General features: G+C 46.8%; 1 protein-coding gene across 4 annotated transcripts in view; it reads left to right on the top strand.

The window, feature by feature from the left end:
• Positions 1-23,357, top strand: part of PTPRG (protein tyrosine phosphatase receptor type G) — a 775,419-nt gene that overhangs the window by 671,444 nt on the left and 80,618 nt on the right. Inside the window, exons 13-14 of one of the 4 annotated variants that reach the window (XM_069560451.1) lie at positions 7,720-7,849; positions 18,633-18,719. In XM_069560451.1, coding sequence (XP_069416552.1) covers positions 7,720-7,849; positions 18,633-18,719 — 217 coding nt within the window. Of the gene's footprint in view, positions 1-7,716; positions 7,850-18,632; positions 18,720-23,357 lie in introns of all 4 variants that reach the window. The other 3 variants (XM_069560450.1, XM_069560453.1, XM_069560452.1) reach the window with 3 other exon arrangements.

Raw genomic sequence — 23,357 nt, 5'->3', positions numbered from 1 at the left:
AGAGGCTGGAGCAAAGGATTCCGGTTGTAAGGGGCTGTGTGTCTGGCATGAGTCCTGATTAACGGCAGAGACACATGATGTTCTAGTGAAGCATCTATGGTGGTGATTTCCAGTAGGTCAGGACCCAGGACCTGCCGTGTTTATGGAACTTGAAATAAATTGGGATTTATCAAGTGCCTTCATTGTTCCAATGCCTTATTGAAATACAGGTGACGCTTGCATTGATTTGAGTCTGAGCTCTGTGAGAAATGGTAAGGGGGCTTATTGAGGACAACTCCTAGTGGTGATGTAAATGGAAAGACAGGATGCATGCTCTAAATCAAGCTCAGACGTGGTCATGGGAACATGAAACCCGTGTCCCGTTGCAGGAGAATATAGGTATTTGTGACTCACAGTCATGTCTCTTTTCAACAGCAGTTTAGCTAATACCAGGGCTTCAGAAAATAAAGACAAGTTTTGTGGCCCTATAAAAAAGCAGCTTTCTTTTTACTTCACAGCTGCTAGGGATGCTAGCGCAAGACTCAAAAAACAAAATAGAAAACAAGTGTTGTTGAGGATGTGGCAAAATGAAGACTCTTGTGCCCTGTTGAGGGGAATGTGAAATGGTGCAGCCGCTTAGGAAACAGTATGGAAGTTCTTAATAGAATTAAAAATAGAATTGCCGTATGATCCAGGAATCCTGTTCCTGGGTATTTACCCAAAAGGATTGAAAGTTGGGTCTTGAAGAGAGATTTGAACTGTCATGTTCATAGCAGTGTTATTTATACTGGCCAAGTTTCCAAGGAATGGAAGCAAGCCACGTGTCCAGTGACTGATGGACAGATAAACAAAATGTGGTATATACCCAGAGTGGAATGCCATTCCGCTTTAGAAGGGAAGGAAACTCTGTCACAGGGCTATAGCATAGATGAACCTTGAGCCAGTCACCACACACACACACACACACACACACACACATACATGTGCACGCGTGCGTAAGCACACACGCACATGCACACACACACACACGCGAGTCCACTCACATGAGTTACCTAGAGTAGTCAGGTCATACAGAAAGTTGAATGGTGGTTGCCAGGGGCTGGGGCTGATGGGAATTGTCCTTTCATCAGTACAGAGTTGCAATTTTATAAATGAGAAACAGATTCTTTGAAATCAGTTGAGCAACACTGTGATGTGCTTAACTCTACTGAACTGTACTCCTGGAGATGGTAAAGATGGTAACTTTTATGTGTGTTTTACCACTATTTTTTTTTTTTAAGTAGCACCTTAATTCATAGCTGCAGCTGGTTTTGAAGGAGTAGCATTATCCAAACTTACACAGTCTAGTTTTTTGTGACTTAAACCCAGCTATAGATTTTGAGTGTGCAGGTTGTCCTGCTCTCAATCTCCCTTGAAATGTGACCAAATCCACCTTTGCCCAGCCCCTGAGAGTGGCCTATCAGGATCCAAGCCCCTTTCAGTATTGACCATGTAGAGGTTCTTGTCCCGAAGCAGAAGTTGAGCCCTTCCTGCAGGGTAGGAGGCGTCTTCTACGGGTCCATCTGATATCTCCCTGCCTGTAGCATTTATAGTACATTGTACTCCGTTTTTATTTGCTTCTACTGGGATGAGAGCCAAGCCAGTAAAAGGCAAACAGCATTAATTCAGTGATGACATATGCCACTGAAAACTGTTTTTCTTTTCTTTCTTTTTTTTTTTTTTTTGAGAAAGCAGAATGGAGGCAGTTTACTCAGATTCTTGTGGATGCTGAAATAGAAGAGGAAGATGATCTGTGGGGAGGTCATTCACCTTCCCCCACCCTCTGCACACAAATGCTCAAAGAAGATTATGTATTAGTATTTTGCTCTACATTTCCGCTGGAAGATGTTTCTGAAACTGGATCATTCTCTGAGTCCCAGGCCTGCCTGGCCTGACATCTTCTGACCCTCCTAGCGGCCCCTCATGTGCACATCACATCCATGGGAGGAGAAGGGGCATAAGTCGATACCCCCTTCCCATTTTTATCCTTTTACACAGAACAGCAAGATGCAGCCCTGGAACGAGTATGAACAGGTTCTAGGTTCACAAAGGGGAATGGCCCATGCTGTAAAGATGGAGCAGCAATCTGAGTCACTTCTCATTGGTTGAAAACTAAAATCACTTTCAGGATAAAAGCTGAATTGGAAAAGCTGCCTGGTACAGCCTCTCTCTTGAGTCGTTAGTGTTTTCAGAATCCTGGTCAGGAGTTCTGTTAAACCATGATTCTTGCTTTTGATGATAAGGCTTTTGTAAAAGCCCCAGGTGTGTGTGCGTGTGTGTGTGTTCCAGCTGCTTCCTTGGGTCAGAGTGCCATACTACAGATTGAAATTCGACTGGCCAGAGGGAGCTGGCCGCTGGACTCAGGGATAAAGAAAGCAGGTCTTATGTTGTGTCTAGGGGGCAGTGAGGACTGTGGCAAGCCAGGGAACCATAGCTTGTCTTAGAGTGTATGCTCCTTGCTTCCAGCTGATGTGTGCCATCTGGGAATTCAGAACTGTGATATGGGAGATTTTGGGTAGTTGTTTTTTTTTAATTTATTTTTTATTTTTATTTTTTGCTGAACTCTATTGTTTATGAAATCTTGGCACCTACCTCACAATTTAATTAATAATTCCCAGGGGAAGGGTGTCAACCCACACGTCTGTGGGCTGCCAGTTCACATTGCCCATGGCAGGCTGGAATGGCCGGGCTGGTCCTGCTAGTAAAACCAAACCAACTGGACAGATCAGAGATGGAGGCAAGAAGGTGCTGTGTTAACCCAGCGGTCCTGCACTTGTCTTGGTGTCAAGGTTCAGGCAAACTCTCCTGGAGCTGGGCAGCCTGGCTCTGCTGGACCATTCAGGAGGTAGCTGGGTTACAAGTGAAGCTCTAAGGACAAGTAAGCTGCTCCTAACTGTTCTGTTGTTCAGTTACTGAGTCATGTCTGACTCTTTGCAACTTCACCGACTACAGCATGCCAGACCTCCCTCTCCTTCGCTGTCTCCCAGAGTGCTTAAATTCATGTCCATCCAACCATCTCATCTTCTCTCGTTCCCTTCTCCTCCTACCTTTGATCTTTCCCAGCATCAGGGTGTTTTCTACTCCTAACAGTTGGGAGCATCTAGGTTTATCACAGTCAGTGGTGTCGCCTGGTTGAAAGGAAGAGAAGAATGGATGTCCCCTGGACGCAGGTACTGGGCTGAATGCTTGACTGCTCAGGGCCAGCTTTCTGGGGATGCGACCTTTGCAGTTACACAGCCCTGTGCTCAGGAGGCCCTGTGTTTGCATTTATGTTCTGTATCAGCTCTTGAAACTCTTCAGTAATTTTTGAAAAAGAGGCCCCATGATTTCCTTCTGCATCTAGCATAGTCTGCTCTGCGTAGGTTATCTGATTCCTCTACGTCCCTCGAGAGGTGAGCATTGTCATCTGTTTCCCCTTGATAGAGGAGCGACCAGAGAGGCTCAGAGACAGTCACTTACCCCAAGTCACAGGGTGAAAAAGGCATGAGGCAGGATGTGTAGTCAGAATTTGCTATCCTGGAGGGCAGGATCTTGGTTTCTCTGAAAAGTCAGTAGTATGTTCTAGTGTTTGGGGCCTTGGCGTGGGGAAGATTGTTGGGAGAACAAGGGCAGGGGAGGAAGAGTGTAGACCTAGCTCAGGTGGCAGGCTACGTGTTCCTAGTTAGTTTCTAGTAGTTGACTGTTTGATGGCACTTTCTCCTTTGAGGGCCCGCTGGGCCATACCTCGAGTCAGGCACCAGGACAAGTGTTTCTTCCTAAAGCACGGCAAGAAGCTCTAGTCTTAGGACAGACTTTGAGGTTCTGGCTCTTCACTGGTGGTCACCTCACAGGCTGCCCCCACTGCCGATGCCCCCAGAACCCACCTGCGGTTCTGTGTGATTGCCACGTGAGCCCTCGTATATTACAGGGGGATTCAGATTTTGCAGACACCTGACGAGTGCTCTCCATCTGCCTGGTGCTATGCTAGGGTGCTGAAGAGGGAGAGGATGGTGGTGGTGATGATGGTCATCACAGTTGATAATGTTAAGTAGGTGCTTATGGGTGCCAGGCAACACGCTAAGGGTTTTATCGAATTAACTCATGTAATCGTCACACCCCCCCTCCCACCCCACTGTAGTGGGAAGTATCATTATTTCCATTTACAGATGGCAAAACTCATGCCCAAAGAGCTTAAGTAACTCCCCAAGTGTCACGTGACTAGGAAGAGACAGAGCTTTATTACTGTTCTATACGGAGACCATCAGCCTACTCTGGGGGACCTTACAGTAAGTAATAAGAGAGCACCTGAAATTACACGTGCCGTAAGGAAAGTGCATGATGACAACCACCGTGGCGAGGATTAGAGGATTTATTTAGTTTTGCTCAATGCCAGGCACACCTCTAAGCATTCTGCTTGTGTCTTGAGTTTTCCCACCACATCAGGGGAAAAAGTTCTTGTCTCCCCATTTTATAAATAAAGAACTCCAGGCCCCAAGTGATGCAAGTTATCAGTTAGAGGTCATGTAGAAAGTGGCAGAGTCAGGGTTCAAACCTGTAATCTCTACTGCACCTTCCGGAGAGCACAGTCTGAGGGTCTGGGGAGACTTCACAGAGAAGGTGATCCCTGCGCCTGAGCCAGGACTGAGGGATCAGGACCTTCCGGGGACAGGATGGAGCAGTGTTCCCGGGCAGTGAGCTCAGCAGGGTCAGAGGTTGAGAGGTGGGATCATGGCCCAGCTGGTCACTGGATGGGTGGATGTGGCTGGAACCCATTGCAGCGGAGGCGGGTAGCAGGAGAGGATGGGGTGGGGAGGCCCACTCAGGGAGGACCTTGCTGTCCCCAGGGGCAGGCCGGAATTCCTCAGGAGAGGATGCGCGTGACTGTGTGGCCATGGAGTGGAATTCCAGGCTCCTGGTACCGTGAAGACAAAGGGGGACTCTTGAGTTTTAACATGCAGTCAGCTTTGTTGTGCCCAAGTGGAAATCCAGCAGCACTCCTATTTTTGCCTGGCTTTTACGTAAATGACCTAGGCAGATCCCGGTGCCTGTCATTAGTCCAGGCGAAGACCAAACTGCTGTCAAAATAATCCTTAGATTTTTGTCTCTCACTGCCAGCTGTTGCTGGTCTGAGTTTTCTTCCACAAATGCCGCCATTCAAGGGGCTGTCTTGAGAGGGACTTGAGATATGTTTACTCCCTCAACCTCTCAAAAAAAAAGTGCTCACACAGGCATGATGAAATGTTAGAAACAGCTCCATTGTGAAATCTGAGGGAGTTTTGGGCGAGGGTCGTTCTCAGTGATTTGAGGACGAGCAGGACGTGGACTTTGCCTTCTGCCTCCTCCCCACCCCTGCCTAACCATGCAGTAGCCCAGACAGGAAGACTCTTCGGTGAGAAGGAAAGGAGAGAAATAAAACATTGGGTATGCCTGGGCTTCCCAGGGTGGAAAGTGAGTTTGCTGGTTGTAAGGCATTTATGTCAGCCCTCCTGCCATATTTTCTATTAAGGGCACCATCCTGGCTGAGATTCCCCACCTCAGCCACATAATCACCTGACTGGGCTGCCCCCTGCTGGAGCCCTGCAAAATTTTCATTTGCAGCTTGGATTCTTTCTGCGGCTGGTGACCAGAGCTTGCGATGAAAGCATGATATTGAGGGAGAGATTGTACATCTGACACTTGTCTGTCTCTGCTTACAGTCTTGCAGGACATGTCCTGTGGCCTAAAACCGGTTCCCTTAATCCAGCCTACAAACCCTGGCTGATGGGGCCTCCAGCTCTCCATTTTGGAACCCCCCTTCATCCTCATACCCCCTCTACTTCAGTCCTCTCTCTCCAGAACACATCCGTGCTTGCTCTTGACCTGGCTAACTCATCTTCATCCATCCTTCAGCTGCCATCTGAACATCAGGAAGCCCCCCCCCCTCAAATCCCTAGGCTGAGACCACTGTTCCCCTGGACCCCGTGTGCTGCCTGTGGCATCACTTTCATTTATTCCAATTGCTTGTTCATGCGTCTGCTCCTCTCCCTTCAAATTCCCACCCCACAGACACAGAGTTGTTCCTGTCTGATGTCTTCTTGCCTCCGCATCCCGTCTCACCATGCCTGGCATGCAGTCAGGACTTGTCAGATAGATGCCTAACGGAAGCCTCTGGGGCATGCTATCACAAGAAATGGGCTAGCATGGTTAGGGATGCTCTTTATAAACCTCCATTTGCCCTGCTGAAGTTTTTCATCAGAGTATGCGTGCCTCTGTCTTGTCACCTGTGAGCTGGGCATACATCTGGTCCCGCCTGTGCATGAAACAAAGGAGGGGATCAGGGTCAACTACATTTGAGGAAACCCAGTAAAAAGGCTGTAGCCCATTTCTTCCTCACTCCAGGTCTTGCCTCTTTAATAATCTGCTCCCAGGGATAATTATCTCTTTCCTGCTCAGCCCACCTCCTCTCTCCTGGAAACCCAGCCTGATTAGCCCTTCACGTAGTCCATCCAGCTCAGGGGTGCTCGGGGCTGGCTGAACGCTGGCCTCATTTCTGCAGAGCAGGAGGAATCCTCGCTGAGCCCTGCAGCCAGCGGTGGAGGTGTCTGTGGGCTTCTCCCTGCGATCAGGGAACCTTTGCTTTCTCACACGTGTGTCTCCTGACCGTCTCTGTGCTCCTGGGCTCTTCCCAACCCCACGCCACCCTCTGAGCTTCCTGTGGACCACCTGGAGATTTCCAGGCATCAACCCCACTGTTTGTAGACTAGATTCTCACCTGAGTCCACTGGGAACTTGTGAAGATCCTTGGGACCTGAGAGAGAGGAGGAGGAGCTGCTGGGGTAAGAGGTGCTAGCCGACCCGAGAGAATCCTCTATTCCGCAAGCTTCCCCTCTTAATGCCCCCCTTCCCCCCGCCAAGGCTGGCTACTGTTGAGTGGCTGATGTGTGCTGGCAGCAGAGAGAGATGTGGCTGCCTCTCTGAGAGCCTTTAGAAGGATGGGGTAAGGGGGCAGGTGGGAAATGGGATCAAAGGAAAAGCTTTCAAACCAGATTTGAGGGAAAACGGGTTCTTGGGGGATCTGGGTGGTGGGAGCTGATGGGCGGGAGGAACCTGGGTGCTTCTGCAGGGGTGTGCTTGAGTCCTGCTCCTTCCCCTTGGCCGGGAGACTGAGGGATCCACTCTTGGACAGTTGTCTCACCAGGACTGTTAGGGAGGGTGGTTTCCCACAGCAGGACTAGAGGAGGGGGTAATGGATGCTAAGCCAAGAAATATACACCCGATCAGTCACAGAAGGTTGTCTTAGTAAAACCCATCTTTCCCTCCCTCCGTCCCGCCCTGGCAAACCTACCAGGCTCCCCTGTCCATTTTCCAGAAGCGGGCTCAGTGCTCCTTTCAGACCCGAGCATATTTCTTCAGTATATCCAGAGGCCACTCAGGGTCAGTAGCGTTCTCAGAGCGAGGCTGGGTCTCTGGCATCGGCTCAAGTCTTTTCAAAAACATTTGGACTCTTATCTATAAACCGATCCCACTGGTGACGATGGGGTGCAGCCTGCAGAAAGGCCCTGCTTGGCTTGGGCCTCCCCAGGAAACGGCGAGGACAGTGGTTTGCCCCTCATCACCGGGCAGCCCCGTTCTCCAGAAACCACCCAGAAGTGGAGCAGAGCTCTCCGGCACAGTCGGGCTCCCCTAGCTCCTGCGCTCGGCTCGCCTCTGCCCTCTGACTGGCACGGTTTCTCTTTGCAGCAGAGAAGAACACCTCTGGGATGATAAGCCGGCCTTCCCCCGGGAGGATGGAATGGATCATCCCTCTGATTGTGGTATCAGCCTTGACCTTCGTGTGCCTCATCCTTCTCATTGCTGTGCTCGTTTACTGGAGGTGAGTCGCCAGGCAGGCCTGGTGTAGGGCTCGGGTTCCGCTGTCAGCACGTGCCCATAAGAGGGGTTTAACCAAGGGGAGGGGACACCCATGGCCTCTTCACTTAGAAAGGTAAGGTGGCTGCGGTGCTTCTTGTGTTACCACCTGGGAGACCTGCTTTATCTGCAAGAAACTGGCGATACAGAGCCGCTGTTGAGATTAAGGCACCCATGATGAGCTCCTAGAATTTAGCGCCAAAGAGGCTTTTGCTCAAAAATCAGGGAGATGCGAGTTCAAATACCAGCCCTGCTACTTGCTGGCTACAAATCCCATTTCTCACTTTGAGCTTTAGTTTCTGAACCTGCAAAATGAGTTAATAAGTTTCCGAGCTTTCCCAGTTTCTCTGAGACCATGCTCCACTTTGTCGTAACCACATAATAGCTCCTCTTGACCTTAAAATTTTTTTCATAGCCTTTTACTGAAAATTCAGTGATGGAACATATATCATATTCTCTGGCATTTAATACTCATAAAGATGGCTGATGGTAAGTCATCCTTGTACTAGCATCATCCTTGAACTGGTTCTCACTGCTTCCCGAGGGAAGCCTATTTGAAGCTTCTATTTAAAAGTTGTCTGTTTTTTCAGCTCCACACTGTCAGCCAGTTTTAACTGAGTGAGATAGGCTGGCCCACTTGGTTGCCCTGGCAGGCTTCACCTCTCAAACTGATGTAGGAAGCTTCTACCCTTTAACAAGCTTCATCAGTAATGGACAGGTGTCATGTTTCCCTCCCTTCTTTCCATTCATTCAATGAATTTTGAGCCCCTGTTGTGTGCCAGACAGTCTCCTCTCTTGGAGCTGAGGAGACGGGATAAATAAAGCAAACAAGATGATGTTACGTGTACAATGAGAAAAGTCAGTCTGGAAGGTGGAGGGGGATGCTGAGGCTTTAGGGTGAATGGTCAGAGTGGTGGTGGTGGTGGTGGTTGCTTGGTTGCTAGGTCATCTCTGACTCTCTGCGAGCCCATGACTGTAACCCTCCAGGCGCCTCTGTCCATGGGATTTCCAAGGCAAGAATACTGGAGTGGGTTGCAATTTCCTTCTCCAGGGGATCTTCCCAACACAGGGATCAAACCTTCATCTCCTCTTGGCAGGCAGGTTCTTTACCACTGAGCCACCTAGGAAGCCCTCAGCGTGGTTAAAGAAGGCCTACCTGGTAAGGGGTATTTGTCCAAAGGAGTCAAACGGGCTCCATCTAGGGCAGGTTCCAAGCAGAGGAAATTGCATGTGTAAAGGCCTTGAGGCAGGAATGTGCCTGCTATGTTCCAGGAAGAGCCAAGAGCTGTGGCTGGAGCAGATGAGTGGGGGGAGAGAGTGTAGGACAGGGTATCAGGAAGAAACAGGATAAAGGGGAGTTGGTCATGGACAGCTTTGTGAACACTCTAGACCGCTGGAACACATTGCCTTTTAATGACAGAAGGAGTGTTTGGTAGAGAAGTCTTGTGATTCAGGATCCCTTGGCTGTGTTGCAAAGACCACTGAAAAGGAGCCGGGGCAGAGGCAGAGAGGCCAGCTAGGGGACTACGGACTTGTCCAAGGAGGAGTGATACTGGCTCGGCTGAGGGCAGCCACGCAGGTTGTGAACTGACGGACTGTAGACACATCCTGAAGGTGGGATCAACAGAATCTGTGAACAGATGGTGTCCCTGGGTCTGTTCTCAATCGGAAAGGTTAAGGGAATAAGGAAGGGTTCATCTGAGGGCTTCCGCTGCCGTCTAAGGGTAACCGTGGTGCTGTTTGCGCCATAGTCCAGCTAGGTGATAGCGGACGTTGTGTTTCAGGGTGATCTAGGAACACTAGACTCACGTCCCTGTCACCCTTTCTCTGAGACATGATGGTTTGCAAACAGATACTCTCTGGAGCCCACTGATTGGTACATCGGAGGCTGCCTCACATGGGTTAAACTGAGCGCCTAGAGGTAACAAAAGGTCTGCTGCACGCCCTCCTCTTGTCTCTGCTTGGTGCTGTGTGGTTTTAGTTGCAGACTCTCCGCAGGAAGGAGCAGAGAGGACCCACCGCCGCCCCAGGCTTGGTAACCCTAGCAGCTCTAGTGTGAAAAAGCTCCTGTTCCCAGTAGTTCTAGCACAAACCTCAGTGTTATTTCTGCTTGGCCCACCTTGGTTCTCTGCCTGCCTGATAAGGGTCATGCTGGCCACTGAGGACCCTGGCTATTTGGTCAAGCAGATGTGGATACCAGGCTGACCAGACAGACATGCTGATGACAAGGTGCTTACAGGAAGGGGCTGTGCAATGTCGTCAAGAGAGCTTTTAAGGTCCTTCCATTCAAGATGTATTTCCCCATGAGAAATTCATACTGTGTATACTTTTGAAAAACTCAGTGAGTCTGAATTGCACATACATATTGAATAATATATTATTATTTCATGTTTAAAATATGTTTATAATGTTTTGTACATGTTATTTACATGTTAGTTACTATTAGTTGCTCAGTCGCATCCAACTCTCTGTGACCCCATGGACTATAGCCTGCCAGTTTCCTCTCTCCGTGGGATTCTCCAGGCAAGACTATTGAAGACAGTTGTCATTCCCTTCCTCAGGGGATCTTCCTGGCCCAGGGATCAAACCCAGGTCTTCTGCATTGCAGGCAGATTCTTTATCATCTGAGCCAGTAGAGAAGCTGATATACATATTACATGTGTGTATTCAAAGCTTGCTTTAAAGTAACGAGAGGTTTAAACCTCCTTCAGTAGATACTGCCTATGAGTTGAGGTGTTTTTTGTTGTTTTGGAGGGGGGTTTTTTGTTTGTTGTTGTTAACAATTTTATTTATTTACTTTTGGCTGTGCTGGGTCTTTGCTGCTGTGCAGGCATTTCTTTTGTTGCAGCTACTGGGGGTCACGCTCTAGCTGCAGTTCAGAGGCTTCTCATTGCTGTGGCTTCCCTTACCGTGGAGCACAAGCTCTAAGCACGCAGGCTTCAGTGGCTGCACATGGCCTGTTGTGGCTCCCAGGCTCTAGAGCGCCGGCTCAGTAGCTGTGGTGCACGGGCTTAGTTGCTCCGCAGCACGTGGGATCTTCCCAGATCAGGGATCAGACCTGTTGTCCTGCACTAACAGGCAGATTCTTTACCACTGAGCCACCAGGAAAGTCCTGCCTATGAGTTTTTTCCAAACTCCTAACATGCCAGTACACAGGACTGAGTGCAAAGGAAAAACTTCTTTCAGAACAAGCAAAGTGAAATTGAATTAGCATCAGGACAGATGAGGTGGCCAAACATGAGAACAGCCTACAGGGAACAAGGATCTTTTTTTTTCCTCTTTTTTCAGTTTTTTTTTTTTTTCATTATTATGAACATGAAAGAGAGATGTGTTGGGAGAGTACACAGAGAAAATGCATACATGCTGAAGGGATGGGTGTTCCCCTCCAGCGATGTGGTTTTGAAGCTAAAACAACAGTACACCTCTCCTGCCTTTGAGGCACCGTGAGAGCAGATGGTTGGCAAGCAGGCTTGACATAAGTAGAGCAGAGAGGCAGATCAGAACGTCCTGGAGTGTTCCCTCAGGTGGCAGGCCTGACGCTGAGGTTTCAAACCAACTCGCCATGGTGGCGGTTTCCATAACGGAGGACTGAGTCTTCGCAGCTATTGCTGTGGTTTCTGCGTGTTCACTGAGGCTGAACTGCATGGCCCAGAAGTGTAACCCTTCACTCCCATTGGCCAGACATGGTCACACAGCCCCAGGAACACGGGAGAAGTGGGAGAGTATGCGGGTATTCATGGAGCACCATCAGAAGTGTCCTCAAGTGTTGGCATTATTGGGCTGAGTATGTTTCTTGAAAAGGACACCTTTGGAGGCCAAATACTAGTTTTGTTACAACCTTTGGCCAAAACTGAAAAATACAGGGTGGGAAGCCCAGGTGGCTCAGTGGTAAAGAACCCATGTGCAGTGCAGGAGACACGGGAGACGTCCGTTCCATCCCTGGGTTGGAAAGATCCCCTAGAGAAGGAAGGAAATGGCTCCCCACTCTAGTATTCTTGCCTGAGAAATCCCATGGACAGAGGAACCTGGTGGGCATGGAGTCTCAAAGAGTCAGACCACAACTTAGTGACTAAACTAGCAAAAAGTATAGGTGGAGACCTCATATATTTTTGTTCCACTGGAAGGTGTACAGAGGTCCATTGGGGACCATCTGAGCAGTATTTTTACAGTTATCAACATGGGTTTGTGGGAGAAATTTGTTTTGAAACTTAGTTGGCTGAGATGTTACTAGTAGCTCTCTCTCAAATTCCCCTTGCCAGGGTCTGCCTTTAAGAGATGTAATCAAATCCCTAACAATGCAAAAGTTGCTGAAAAGCTAGAAATAAACATGCAGAGCATTTGGGGACAAGGGACAGAGTGGTGGGGCGGCTAATAAGGATAAACTCGAGGAAAATCTTGTCTCATTTTACAAGTAGTGCCCTGTGTGTGCCTTTTAAATAGTGCAGCCCATGTCAGCATGCGACGGTGCAGAGCTGTAGTCGTTGGTGTTGAAATGAAGGAGGAGAAATCAATTCCATACTTTTTAAACTCTGCCATTTTGGCCCTGTTCCTCCAGACAGTAACAAAATGCACCTTTTGAGTGACTACAGTCACAAAGTACATTGCAAGAGCTCTAGCCCCCATCTCACCAAGACAAGCTGTTTATATGGCACTAATGTGCTGGCGTTCCTGAAAAGATTGGAGCAGCCAGCTGCTGCCACTCAGAAACAAGAGGAAATTTTGGAGAAGGTTTCTTTGCAATTTGCATCACTTAAGGCTGATGCTGGGGAAAGAGCTGTATACAGGACCTCCAGACCATATGCTAGGGCACACATCTTGTTCGTTTATTATCTTGTTCCATGGAATAGCTTAATACTGTGTAAGTAAAACATTAGTGTCCCCTTAGAATTGTCAGGATTGGAAAAATATTTTTAATTTTTTTTCCTGTAACCTTGAAGAAAATTGCTTTGAAGGTAGCTGTTCTCTCTGATGAGCAAAGAAAGTCTTACCCCTGAAATGGCTTCATACCTCTTAAGGTCTAAACAGCCAAGAGTCTTTTACTGAGTATTCAGCAAATCACACATGTGCTACATGGATTGCATTGCTACTTTCAAATCCTAGGAATTATTACATCCATTTTGCAGATCAGAAAACTGAGGCTTGGTAAAATCATAAGTGAGAGCATTCATCTCTAGTGGCTCCTGGATTTGAACCCCGCAAATGTGACTTCAGGTGGCACAGTGATAAAGAATCTGCCTGCCAACGCAGGAGATGCAAGAGATACAGGTTCAATCCCTAGTCGGGAAGATCCCCGGGAGTAGGAAGTGGCAACCCACTTCCGTATTCTTGCCTGGAGAATCCCACAGACAGAGGAGGCTGGAGGGCTACAGTCCATGGGATCGCAAAGAGTCGGACACAGCTGAGCAACTGAGAACACACAGCACAATGTGACTTCATTGCCCACTATGTGAATCGTTACATTATTTTGCCTAGATGAGGAGTAGCTTGTCTGGAGGCATTCTCTTCCTTCCAGAGTCTGTTTTCATAGCTCATTTGCTTGTTGAAAATATCTGAAAAGATCTTATGATTCGGATTTGCCAAAGTCGCAAAGGAGAAAACTTGAGGACCTGCCCTATTTTCAGGTGTTTAAGAAGCAGACTAGATTTTGATGCTGAGTAATCCTACCTACCTGTCCTATTGTTAGTCCCAGCTAATCAGTGCTATCTTACCTGATGACAAATTGAGCATCTCATTGACCATAACTGTAGCTTGGGAGAGAACTTTCCAGAAGTGTAAAAACAGCTTTACTTCTCAGATGCAGAGAGAGCTGAGCTAAGTACAGAGACTCCAGAGCAGCAAACCGAAAAGCCTTAAGTGGGAAATGTAAAAAGTAACCCCCATTGGTTGAAGTTTGGTAGTAGAAGGATTTCACCTTCTGGTCTGAGAAATCCACATCCCTCTTGAGCACACAACTGAGCCGTCTGTAAATTCCATGGTACATCAGTCCACACCAGTTTAGCTTCATAGGCAGGTGGAGAAAGGTCTCTGTTTTTACTCTCATCTTTAGACTCCCAGAAATTTTGCCCTCTGTCGGTGCCTCCACATTTAGAATGCTGTTCGTGAAAGCAAGTGTGTTTTGCTGACACGCGATTTTTCTCTCTCCTGGATGTTCAGGGGGAGACAGTGTAATAAATAGGAAGGGACATAAACCGCAAATGTGTGCGGGGTTTGAGCTGGCATAGCAGAGGCTCTCGCAAACAGACAGATGCCCGTGAGGTCAAGTGTGGGCATGTGCCGCATCTTCTTGCTGGAGGGACGGTTGACCACGTGTGCCCAACAGAGCTCGGGTCCCTCCTGGATTCCACAGTAGCAGCAGTGACACTCAGAGCACTGTGAGCTGTGTGCAGGCTCTCCGCCCATCTGCTGTAGCAGCGGGTGCTTCCAAGCCTGCTCGCCAATCACCGGATTTGGTTTAGACATTTGTCTCCCACCCCCATCCCAGGAAGGTCACAAAGGAGCTGGGGCAATAGCAATGATTCCTCCCGTGCGTGACTGTGAACAAGCTAGTGAGGAGGAAGCATGATAATAATAAGTCAAGATAATAATAATATTATTATTAAATAATAATAAGCACAATAATAATAAGTCACAGCAGCCAATAGTGGTGAATTAGCACAAAGCAAACGTGACATGACTTAATCCTCCCAGCAGCCGCGGGTGTTGGCCATGGTGTTGGGGACTGTTCCTTCCTTCCCGTTGGAGGAAACAGTGTCCACAGAGGGCACAGAGGGAATGGACTTGCCCAGGATCACAAGCTAGTACCTTTGAGAAGTGCAGTTGACCTTTTTTTTTTTTTTGGCTGTGCCATGCAGCATGTGAATTCTTAGTTCCCTGATCAGGGATTGAACCCATGCTCCCTGAGGGGGAAGTGTGGCTGGAGTCTTAACCATTGGACCACGAGGGAAGTCCCTACAGTTGACCTTTGAACAACGCAGGTTTGAACTGCAAGGATCGACTTATACTTGGAGTTTTTTCTAGTAGTCAGCACTGCAGGAGTATGCAGTCTGGTGTTTGGTTGAATCTATGGAATCACAGATGTCGAGGAACTGTGGATACAGAGGGCCAAGGACATTGCATGCAGATTTTTGACTGCAGAATGTTGGCACCCTTATCTCCATGTTCAAGGGTCAGCTGTACTCAAACCTAAGCCTTTGTTTTGTTTTGTTCACCTAAAAGACCCTTTACAGGTGGCTCATGTATTCCTTCCTTCCTTTCATTTATTCAAAGACATTTCTTAAGCATCTAGTTTGTGTCAGGCACTGGAGATATGGCGAGAAGATAGAGGTCCTGCGTCAAGGAGTGTGTAAGGGGTCTTCCCTGGTGACTCTGTGGTAAGGAATCTGCCTGCCAATGCAGGAGACACAGGTTTGATCCCCAGTCGAAGATCCCACATGCCTTGGAGCAACTAAGCCGATGCACCACAGTTATTAAGCCTGTGCTCAATAAATAAAGTTATTGAACCCAGGAACCCCAGCAACTCCATGTCTTGCAGCTACTGAGGCCCACATGCCCTGGGGCCCTTGCTCTGAAGCAGGAGAAGCCACTGCAATAGGAAGCCTGCACACCCCACCTAGAGCCTAGCTCCAGCTTGCTGCAACTAAAGAAAAAGCCCGCGTAGCAACAGAGACCCAGCACAGCCAAAAATAAATAAATAATTGCATTTTTTTTTTTAAGTGCGTAGATTAACAGAATAGATGAGCAGGTAGAAAAAGGTTGTCCCAAGCAGAGGTTACACTCTGGTGCCCTATTATACTGGTTTTGTGTAGCTAACCTCTTTTTTTCAGAAACGAGAATTTCTTTGAAAATGGGAAGATTTTGCTTAAAACTCCTACTGTCTGGATTCTCGTGAGATCACTGTTCTCATACTCTGTCATGGCACTGGTGGGCTGCACAGACCTGACCGTGGTCCCCTGCTCACCGGTCTGCCCATCTCTGCCCTGCCCTCGTATGTGCATTCCCAAGGTCAGTGGTGATGAAGGGAAGCTGTGCTCCCGGAGGTACTTGACCATCGCCAGAGCTGGGCAGAAGGGAGTCAGGGAAGGCTTCCTGGAGGAGATGGTTGGCTCTGATTTTCATAGAACTGAGAAGGATAGATGTTCAGGGTGGAGGAAACTGTGTGAGCTGATAGAGCAGCATGTGTTCTTGTTGTGTTTGATACTCCCCGAGGAAAAACACACTTCCTCTTTGCAAAATAAAGTCCACTTTCACAGGCAGCCTCAGATTCTCTTTAAGGGAATCTGGGGCACGCACAAAGGCCCTGGATCAGTCTGAGCTGCTCTTCTGCATCTCATGTGAGGGAAGGAATGAGGATCAAAAGACAGGTTTACGTGCAACTTTTCTCAAGTCTGGAAAAAGCCAAGCTTCCAAGTCGTAATTTTTGGTGGCTTTGTGCAATCACCTTTATCATTTTGGAAATAAACTGCCCTCAGGGCCACCTGTATTCCAAGCATCATTTTTTTTTTCTTTTTTAATCCAGTAACTGCTCATGTCACTCATCTCTGTCCAAAACATGGACTTGTAGCCATAGTTCAAGAAGGTTTTAATGTAATCATTAGGAATAATTGTTGCAATCCAGCTCTTCAAAGCCTGACAGTGTGTGGAGCCAGTGGGGAGAAGAAAGCACATTTCCTGATGCTGAAACATGGCTTGCCTCTGAGGATTTTTTTCTAATGATTTGCTGGTGTCTTGCTCTGAGATGCTAAAAGGCATGGGGGTGGGGAGCCTTTAGAGACCCCAGCTGTTCGTGAAGATGGTCACCTATTTTTTTTCTTTCTTTCTTTTCTCTGGACAGCTGTGTGCAGGGGAATCTGGGTCACGTGGCAGATCCCAGGCAACTTTTTGCTCAATAACTGTTTCCCAAGTGGCTACTCAGGGCCCTTTCAGAATTCAGGAGACCCATCCGTTGTTATAGTAACCAGCCCCCCTGCTGTCGAGTTGGCCCTGAGATGCCAGCCAAAGCTCTTGGAACCAGGGGAACACGTAGTCACTTAGACAAAAGCAGGGAGAGACTCACCATTAAAGATTGCCATTTATGCACTGTGATCCTTAAGAGACAGGACTGATTCTGTGAAGAAGTGAATGGATCCGTTTTTCAACCACGCTCGCTTTGCAGGAAAGGGAAACTCCTAGACATATTCAGTGTCTGTTACATCCTCGGTGCCTTTCTTTGGATTTCTCAGAATGAAGAGTCCTGTCTCCCAGGGTTGATGAGGTCTGCCTTGTCGGGTTTCTCAGGTAGCCCCCTCAATTATTTGGGATATTAGTTTTGTAGCATTTGCTTCTCAGCGGAGTGTTGTCAGTTTACAGGGTGGGAGTTTGAAGCGCCTGCAATTGTGTGTGAGGAGAAACTGCGGAGATAGCCGGCTCGGCTCCAAAATTCCTGAAAGAGTGAGTCTGGCAGAATTCAGAGTAGGGCTAAGGGTTGAGAAGAAGTCTAAATATTTTAGGAAGCTGCAAATTTCAAGTTCTTATGAAAATTTGCAAAAACACTCCCAACACACTCGTGATTCCCTGGGATTGATGTTGGTAGCCGCGCTGCATGTGAGAGAGAGGTTTTGAGGACAGTTGTTGCAATTCCACAATGTGCTCAGTAGAGGGAGACAAGAAGTTCTGATTTATAGCACCTTCCCCCCTCCACTACTTCTTAATCATTTTCCTAAGTTTTGACTTAGCCCTCATTTGGTTTCGGCACCAAGCACTTTTACCCACCATCGAGGCTATTAATTATCAACATAAAGGAAATCTTGTGTTGATGGAGAAGAAAAAACTAACAGCTATGTCTTAGAGAAAGTCCATTCTGAGACGATGACAATCAGAAGTTCACAAGTGTTCTTTGAAATCACGTCCTGAATGCAGAGTTCTGCATGAGATTAAGAAGAACTTCCAGAAAGGAGAACGTTTCCATATCCGTGTTAGTCTCTACCGTCCTACAGAGTTGAGAAAGAAAATCCTTTCGATGTGAAATCCTATAGCCCAGGTGGTTTGGGGGTTGCATATAATTAAAGCAACGCTTCTCAGGGTGGCCACAGTGCCTCTTTTCAAATGCTAGAGCCAAGTCTCCAATGCTCTGCTTATTTAAGTATTAAGAGGAAATTCAACGTCAGACCCAGTGTATTCCAGTCACTTGCCCACTGCTGCCCCACCCCACCCCAGCCGCCCATGTCTGAGCTGCCCTCGTGTGATCCCACCCCCTGCACTGGGAATCAAAGCGTCTTTCCAGAGAGGAGTGACATGCATGGGGAAAAGACCAAGCCCCAGACCAGTCTCACAGCACCAGTTTCAGAGAAATCTGTGGCAGAGCTGAGGTTCAAATGGTACCCAACCTGTTCCTGCCAAATTGTGTTTATCCCAGTGGTGTTTTAAGCCACCCTGTTTGCCAGGGGAGCTTGTCAAAGATGGGAGGCTCATCAGAAACTGTTACTGGGCCGGTGGTATCCTCCTTACCTTCTGATCACACTGGGGGTGATAATATATTTCTAGTATCTTAAAGACAGCTTTTAAGAGCAGAATTTCCCTTTTTGCATTTCTTTACCTCAGTTTTGAAAAAACCTTAAGAAGCCCAGTTATCTTTGTGGGTAAACCCTTCTCTTTGGAGCATGCCCCCTGCAAGGTCCAGTGGTGGGGTTGGTCTGTGCGAAACGGGAGGGAGGGGTGGCCAATTGAAAGTACTGTCTTCTACACCTGTTCTCTTCTGTTTTTTGTCCATTTAGAGGGTGTAACAAAATAAAGTCCAAGGGCTTTCCCAGACGTTTCCGTGAAGTGCCTTCTTCTGGGGAGAGAGGAGAGAAGGGGAGCAGGTGAGGGGCAGTCAAGCTGAAGGTGGGGAGGGGGTCTCTTTGGCCGGGACTGGCTTGCCGGATTTTTGTTCTGTTGCCATGGGGAGTCAAGCCCTCCGGACAGCACAGCGCTGAAACTCACCTGTTCTACCCCAGCTCCCAAAAGGATGGCTTGCAAACATCAGTGTGGCTGGAGGGTAGCTGGTAGCAATGCCAGTATGTCCCGCGTGTGCTTGCTTTGCTTGATTTTGCCATTGGAGGGGGATGTTTTTTATTTCTAGGATGGGGATATTTTATGTTTATATGTTGGTATGTCTGTTGCATCCCTTTTCTTTCTGAAATTTCAGATGTTTGCATGTTGGAGAGCTGTAAAAACACTTTATGCATGCATTTAGCCTTGTGAGTGAAAGGTGTCTTGTAGAAACCTAAATTTGTCAATGAGTTAAAGGAGAAGGGCTGGAAGAAAAGAGAGAAATAAATGGGGTTACAGCATTTTTTTTTCCATAAGAAGGCTAAAATTCAAATGAATATAAGAGTTTTTGATGGCTTGAGTACTTAAAAAAATTATTGTCCTGGAGAGATTTATAATAAACCTTTAGCAGTCAGGATTATATAACCTTAATCACCACACGTAAGCCCTTGATACTTTCTGTAAGGCTTATCTAGGCAAATTCTACTTAAGATGGTAATTAATGCTTTAATATTAAATGGCCTCTTAGAATAATTCACTAATCAACGTTTCATTGTTAGTAGCCCCTTGTTCCTTTTCAACAAACCAGTTTATTGAATTGATATTTGACTTTTTGCATGAACTTATTTGTCTCCATTGGTTGTGGGTAAAGCAGATGATGAGATGAAATTGTAGCTGATGCACCCACTATAATTGGGGATAGCGGTGAGATCTAGGAAGGTATAGTATAAGAATTGTGGAAGATCAATGACAGATTCTATGATCTATCTTCTTTTAAGCTGAACGGTGCAATTTTGGGCTTTTAGAGAAAGGCAGTAACTGCTAACTGGTAATGCAATGATTCTTTCTATCATCTCTTTTTCCTTATTGAAGTCTTTAATTTTGAATCCCATTTTCAACACTTCAAGAGTAAAAACTGAAATGGAAACCCTTCTGTATACGTTTTAGATTCAAAGATCTAGTCTTAAGAGAAAGACCTTGGACCTCACTTAAATGACCAACTTTCATGCCCAGTTCATTATAAATATAATGTAGTTTTGACTCTTAACACTTTAAAAAGCCATCATTACCTTGTGAATGGCACAAAGATAAATGCCCATCCAGTTTCTAAGTCCTTTCCAGACACAATGCCACAGCCAGGTGGACTGTTACTAGCTCTGATTTTTGTACTTGGCCCCAAATGAGGAAGTGGGCTCATTAGAGAGGCTATGTTTTGTTATAAAGCACTCAGTCCCTCTGGTATCTTCTCTACCTCTGAGTGCCAGAAGCTTGGGGGAAGAACAGTTTTATGTAGGTCTAGAAGTTTCCCGAGGACTATCTTGGGAAACTGCAAGTATTTATAGAATTCACCTACTTGTGAATCATAGTTTTGACTTTACTTTTTTTTTTTTAATAGTGTAGCAGCTAAGACAGACCTTGGCTCAGGGAATAGTAGCTTCTAACTGCAGCTCTGCCTCTTTGTGACTCTGTGACCTTGAGTTACTTACCTAAGCTCTCTGAACCTCAATGGACTCCTCCAGAAAATGGGTCTGTGATGGTTCCTTGTAGTGGAGTTGTGAGGAGTAAATGTAATATGTATAAAATACTGACTGTGTGAGATCTATTATACCGTTAGAAGACAAGGAGATCGAGGCTCTGAGAAGTTATTTGTTAGGGCCACGCTGCTCAGGCGACCCAGTGGGGACAGCCCTCTCTGTTGTCTGAGTCCTGAGGGATGACCTTTCTCACACCCCCACGTGCTGTGCTGACCACTCCCTGGTGAAGACCTGGGCCCCATACTGACCTGATCTGCAAGTTTCTGCTCTTCCTCCCTGTGGCTACCCCACCATACTCTCTCTCTCCCAGGCTGCTGCAAGAAGCTGCCCTTCCATCGGCCCCTCTGGCTCCCACCTTGTCTCCCTTGATAACCTCACTGGCCTTAACACTCGTCCTCCTCATTTGTGGGTGAGAGGGCCCCGGGCAGTCCCAGAGTGGACACCATTGCTAATGCAGGACCAAGGCTGTTAGAAGTCATTGTTGATGATACCCTATAGAAAGGAGAAGAAAAAGCAGTAAAAATCAGATCCAAGTATTTCCTTTTTCAAACAAATTGTAGGTTTAAATTTGGAATAGGTAATAATTGACATGGTTCAGAAAGCAAAACGTATAAAATTATATTTACCCTGAGATCACTGTCTCTTCACCCAAACACCCACCTGTTTCCTGCCCCGTTGTAGACAGGTAACCATTCACTTCAGTTCAGTTTAGTCGCTCAGTCGTGTCCTAATCTTTGTGACCCCAGGACTGCAGCACGCCAGGCTTCCCTGTCCATCACCAACTCCCAGAGCTTGCTTGAACTCATGTCCATCAGTGATGCCATCCAACCGTCTCATCCTCTGTCACCCCCTTCTCCTCCTGCCTTCAACCTTTCCCAGCATCAGGGTCTTTTCTAGTGAGTCAGTTCTTCACATTAGGTGACCAAAGTATTGGTGGAAAAGCCATAGCTTTGACTGCCTGGACCTTTGTCAGTAAAGTAATATCTCTGCTTTTTAATATGCTGTCTAGGTTGGGGTCATAGCTTTTCTTCCAAGGAATAAGTGTCTTTTACTTTCATGGCTGTAGTCACCATCTGCAGACATTTTCGAACCCAGGAAAATAGTCTCTCACTGTTATTGTTTCCCCATCTATTTGTCCATGAAGGGGTGGGACTAGATGCCACGACCTTAGTCTTCAGCTTTTTCATCTCCTTTTTCACTTTCATCAAGAGGCTCTTTAGATCCTCTTCACTTTCTGATATAACGGTGGTGTCATCTGCATATCTGAGGTTATTGATATTTCTCCCGGCAATCTTGATTCCAGCTTGTTCTTCATGCAGCCCAGCATTTCGCATGATGTACTCTGCATATAAGTTAAATAAGCAGGGTGACAACATACAGCTTTGACATATTCCTTTCCTGGTTTAGAATGAGTCCATTGTTCCATGTCCGGTTTTAACTGTTGGTTCTTGACCTGCATACAGATTTCTCAGGAGGCAGGTGAGGTGGTCCGATATTCCTATCTCTTGAAGAATTTCCCACAGTTTGTTGTGATCCACACAGTCAAAGGCTTTGGCATAGTCAATAAAGCAGAAGTAGATGTTTATTTGGAACTCTCTTGCTTTTTCTATTATCTAACAGATGTTGGCAATTTGATCTCTGGTTCCTTTGCGTTTTCTAAATCCAGATTGAACATCTGGAAGTTCTCGGCTCACATACTGTTGAAACCTGGCTTGGGGAATTTTGAGCATTACTTTGCTAGCGTGTGAAAAGAGTGCGGTTGTGCAGTAGTTTGAACATTAATTTGTGCAGTAGTTCGGCATTGCCTTTCTTTGGGTTTGGAGTGAAAACTGACCTTTTCCAGTCCTGTGGTCACTGCTGAATTTTCCAAACTTGCTGGCATATTGAGTGTAGCACTTTAACAGCATCATCTCTCAGGGTCTGAAATAGTTCAATTGGAATTCCATCACTTCCACTAGCTTTGTTCGTTTCGGTGCTTCCTAAGGCCCACTTGACTTCGCAATCCAGGATGCCTGGCTCTAGGTGAGTGATTACACCATCGCGGTTATATGGGTCATTAAGATCTTTTTTGTACAGTTCTTCTGTGTATTCTTGCCACCTCTTCTTAATATCTTCTGCTTCTGTTAGGTCCAGACCATTTCTGTCCTTTATCGAGCCCATCTTTGCATGAAATGTTCCCTTGGTATCTCTCATTTTCTTGAAGAGATCTCTAGTCTTTCCCATTCTATTGTTTTCCTCTATTCTTTGCATTGATCACTGAAGAAGGCTTTCTCATCTCTCCTTGCTGTTCTCTGGAACACTGCTTTCAGATGGGTATATCTTTCATTTTCTCCTTTGCCTTTAGCTTCTCTTCTTTTCTCAGCTATTCGTAAGGCCATCTCAGACAGTTACTTGGCCTTTTTGCATTTATTTTTCCTGGGGATGGTCTTGATTGCTGAAGCTCTGTCCATAGTTCTTCAGGTACTCTATCAGATCTAATCCCTTGAATCTCTTTGAATTTCTACTATATAATCATAAGGGATTTCATTTAGGTCATACCTGAATGGTCTAGTGGTTTTGCCTACTTTCTTCAATTTAAGTCTGAATTTGGCAATAAGGAGTTCATGATCTGAGCCACAGTCAGCTCCCAGCCTTGTTTTTGCTGACTGTGTAGAGCTTCTCCATCTTCAGCTACAAAGAATATAATCAATCTGATTTCGGTGTTGACCATCTGGTGATAACCATGTGTAGATTCTTCTCTTGTGTTGTTGGAAGAGTGTGTTTGCTATGACCAGTGTATTCTCTTGGCAGAACTCTGTTAGCCTTTGCCCTGCCTCATTTTGTACTCCAAGGCCAAACTTGACCATTACTCCAGGTATCTCTTGACATCCTACTTTTGCATTCCAGTCCCCTATGATGAAAAGGACATCTTTTGGGGGTGTTACTTTTAAAAGG

Source organism: Ovis canadensis, chromosome 19, assembly GCF_042477335.2.
Source record: "Ovis canadensis isolate MfBH-ARS-UI-01 breed Bighorn chromosome 19, ARS-UI_OviCan_v2, whole genome shotgun sequence".
NCBI classification, from domain to species: Eukaryota; Metazoa; Chordata; class Mammalia; order Artiodactyla; family Bovidae; genus Ovis; species Ovis canadensis.
Note: the sequence above shows the minus strand (reverse complement) of the source record. Positions and strands in the feature narration are given on the sequence as shown.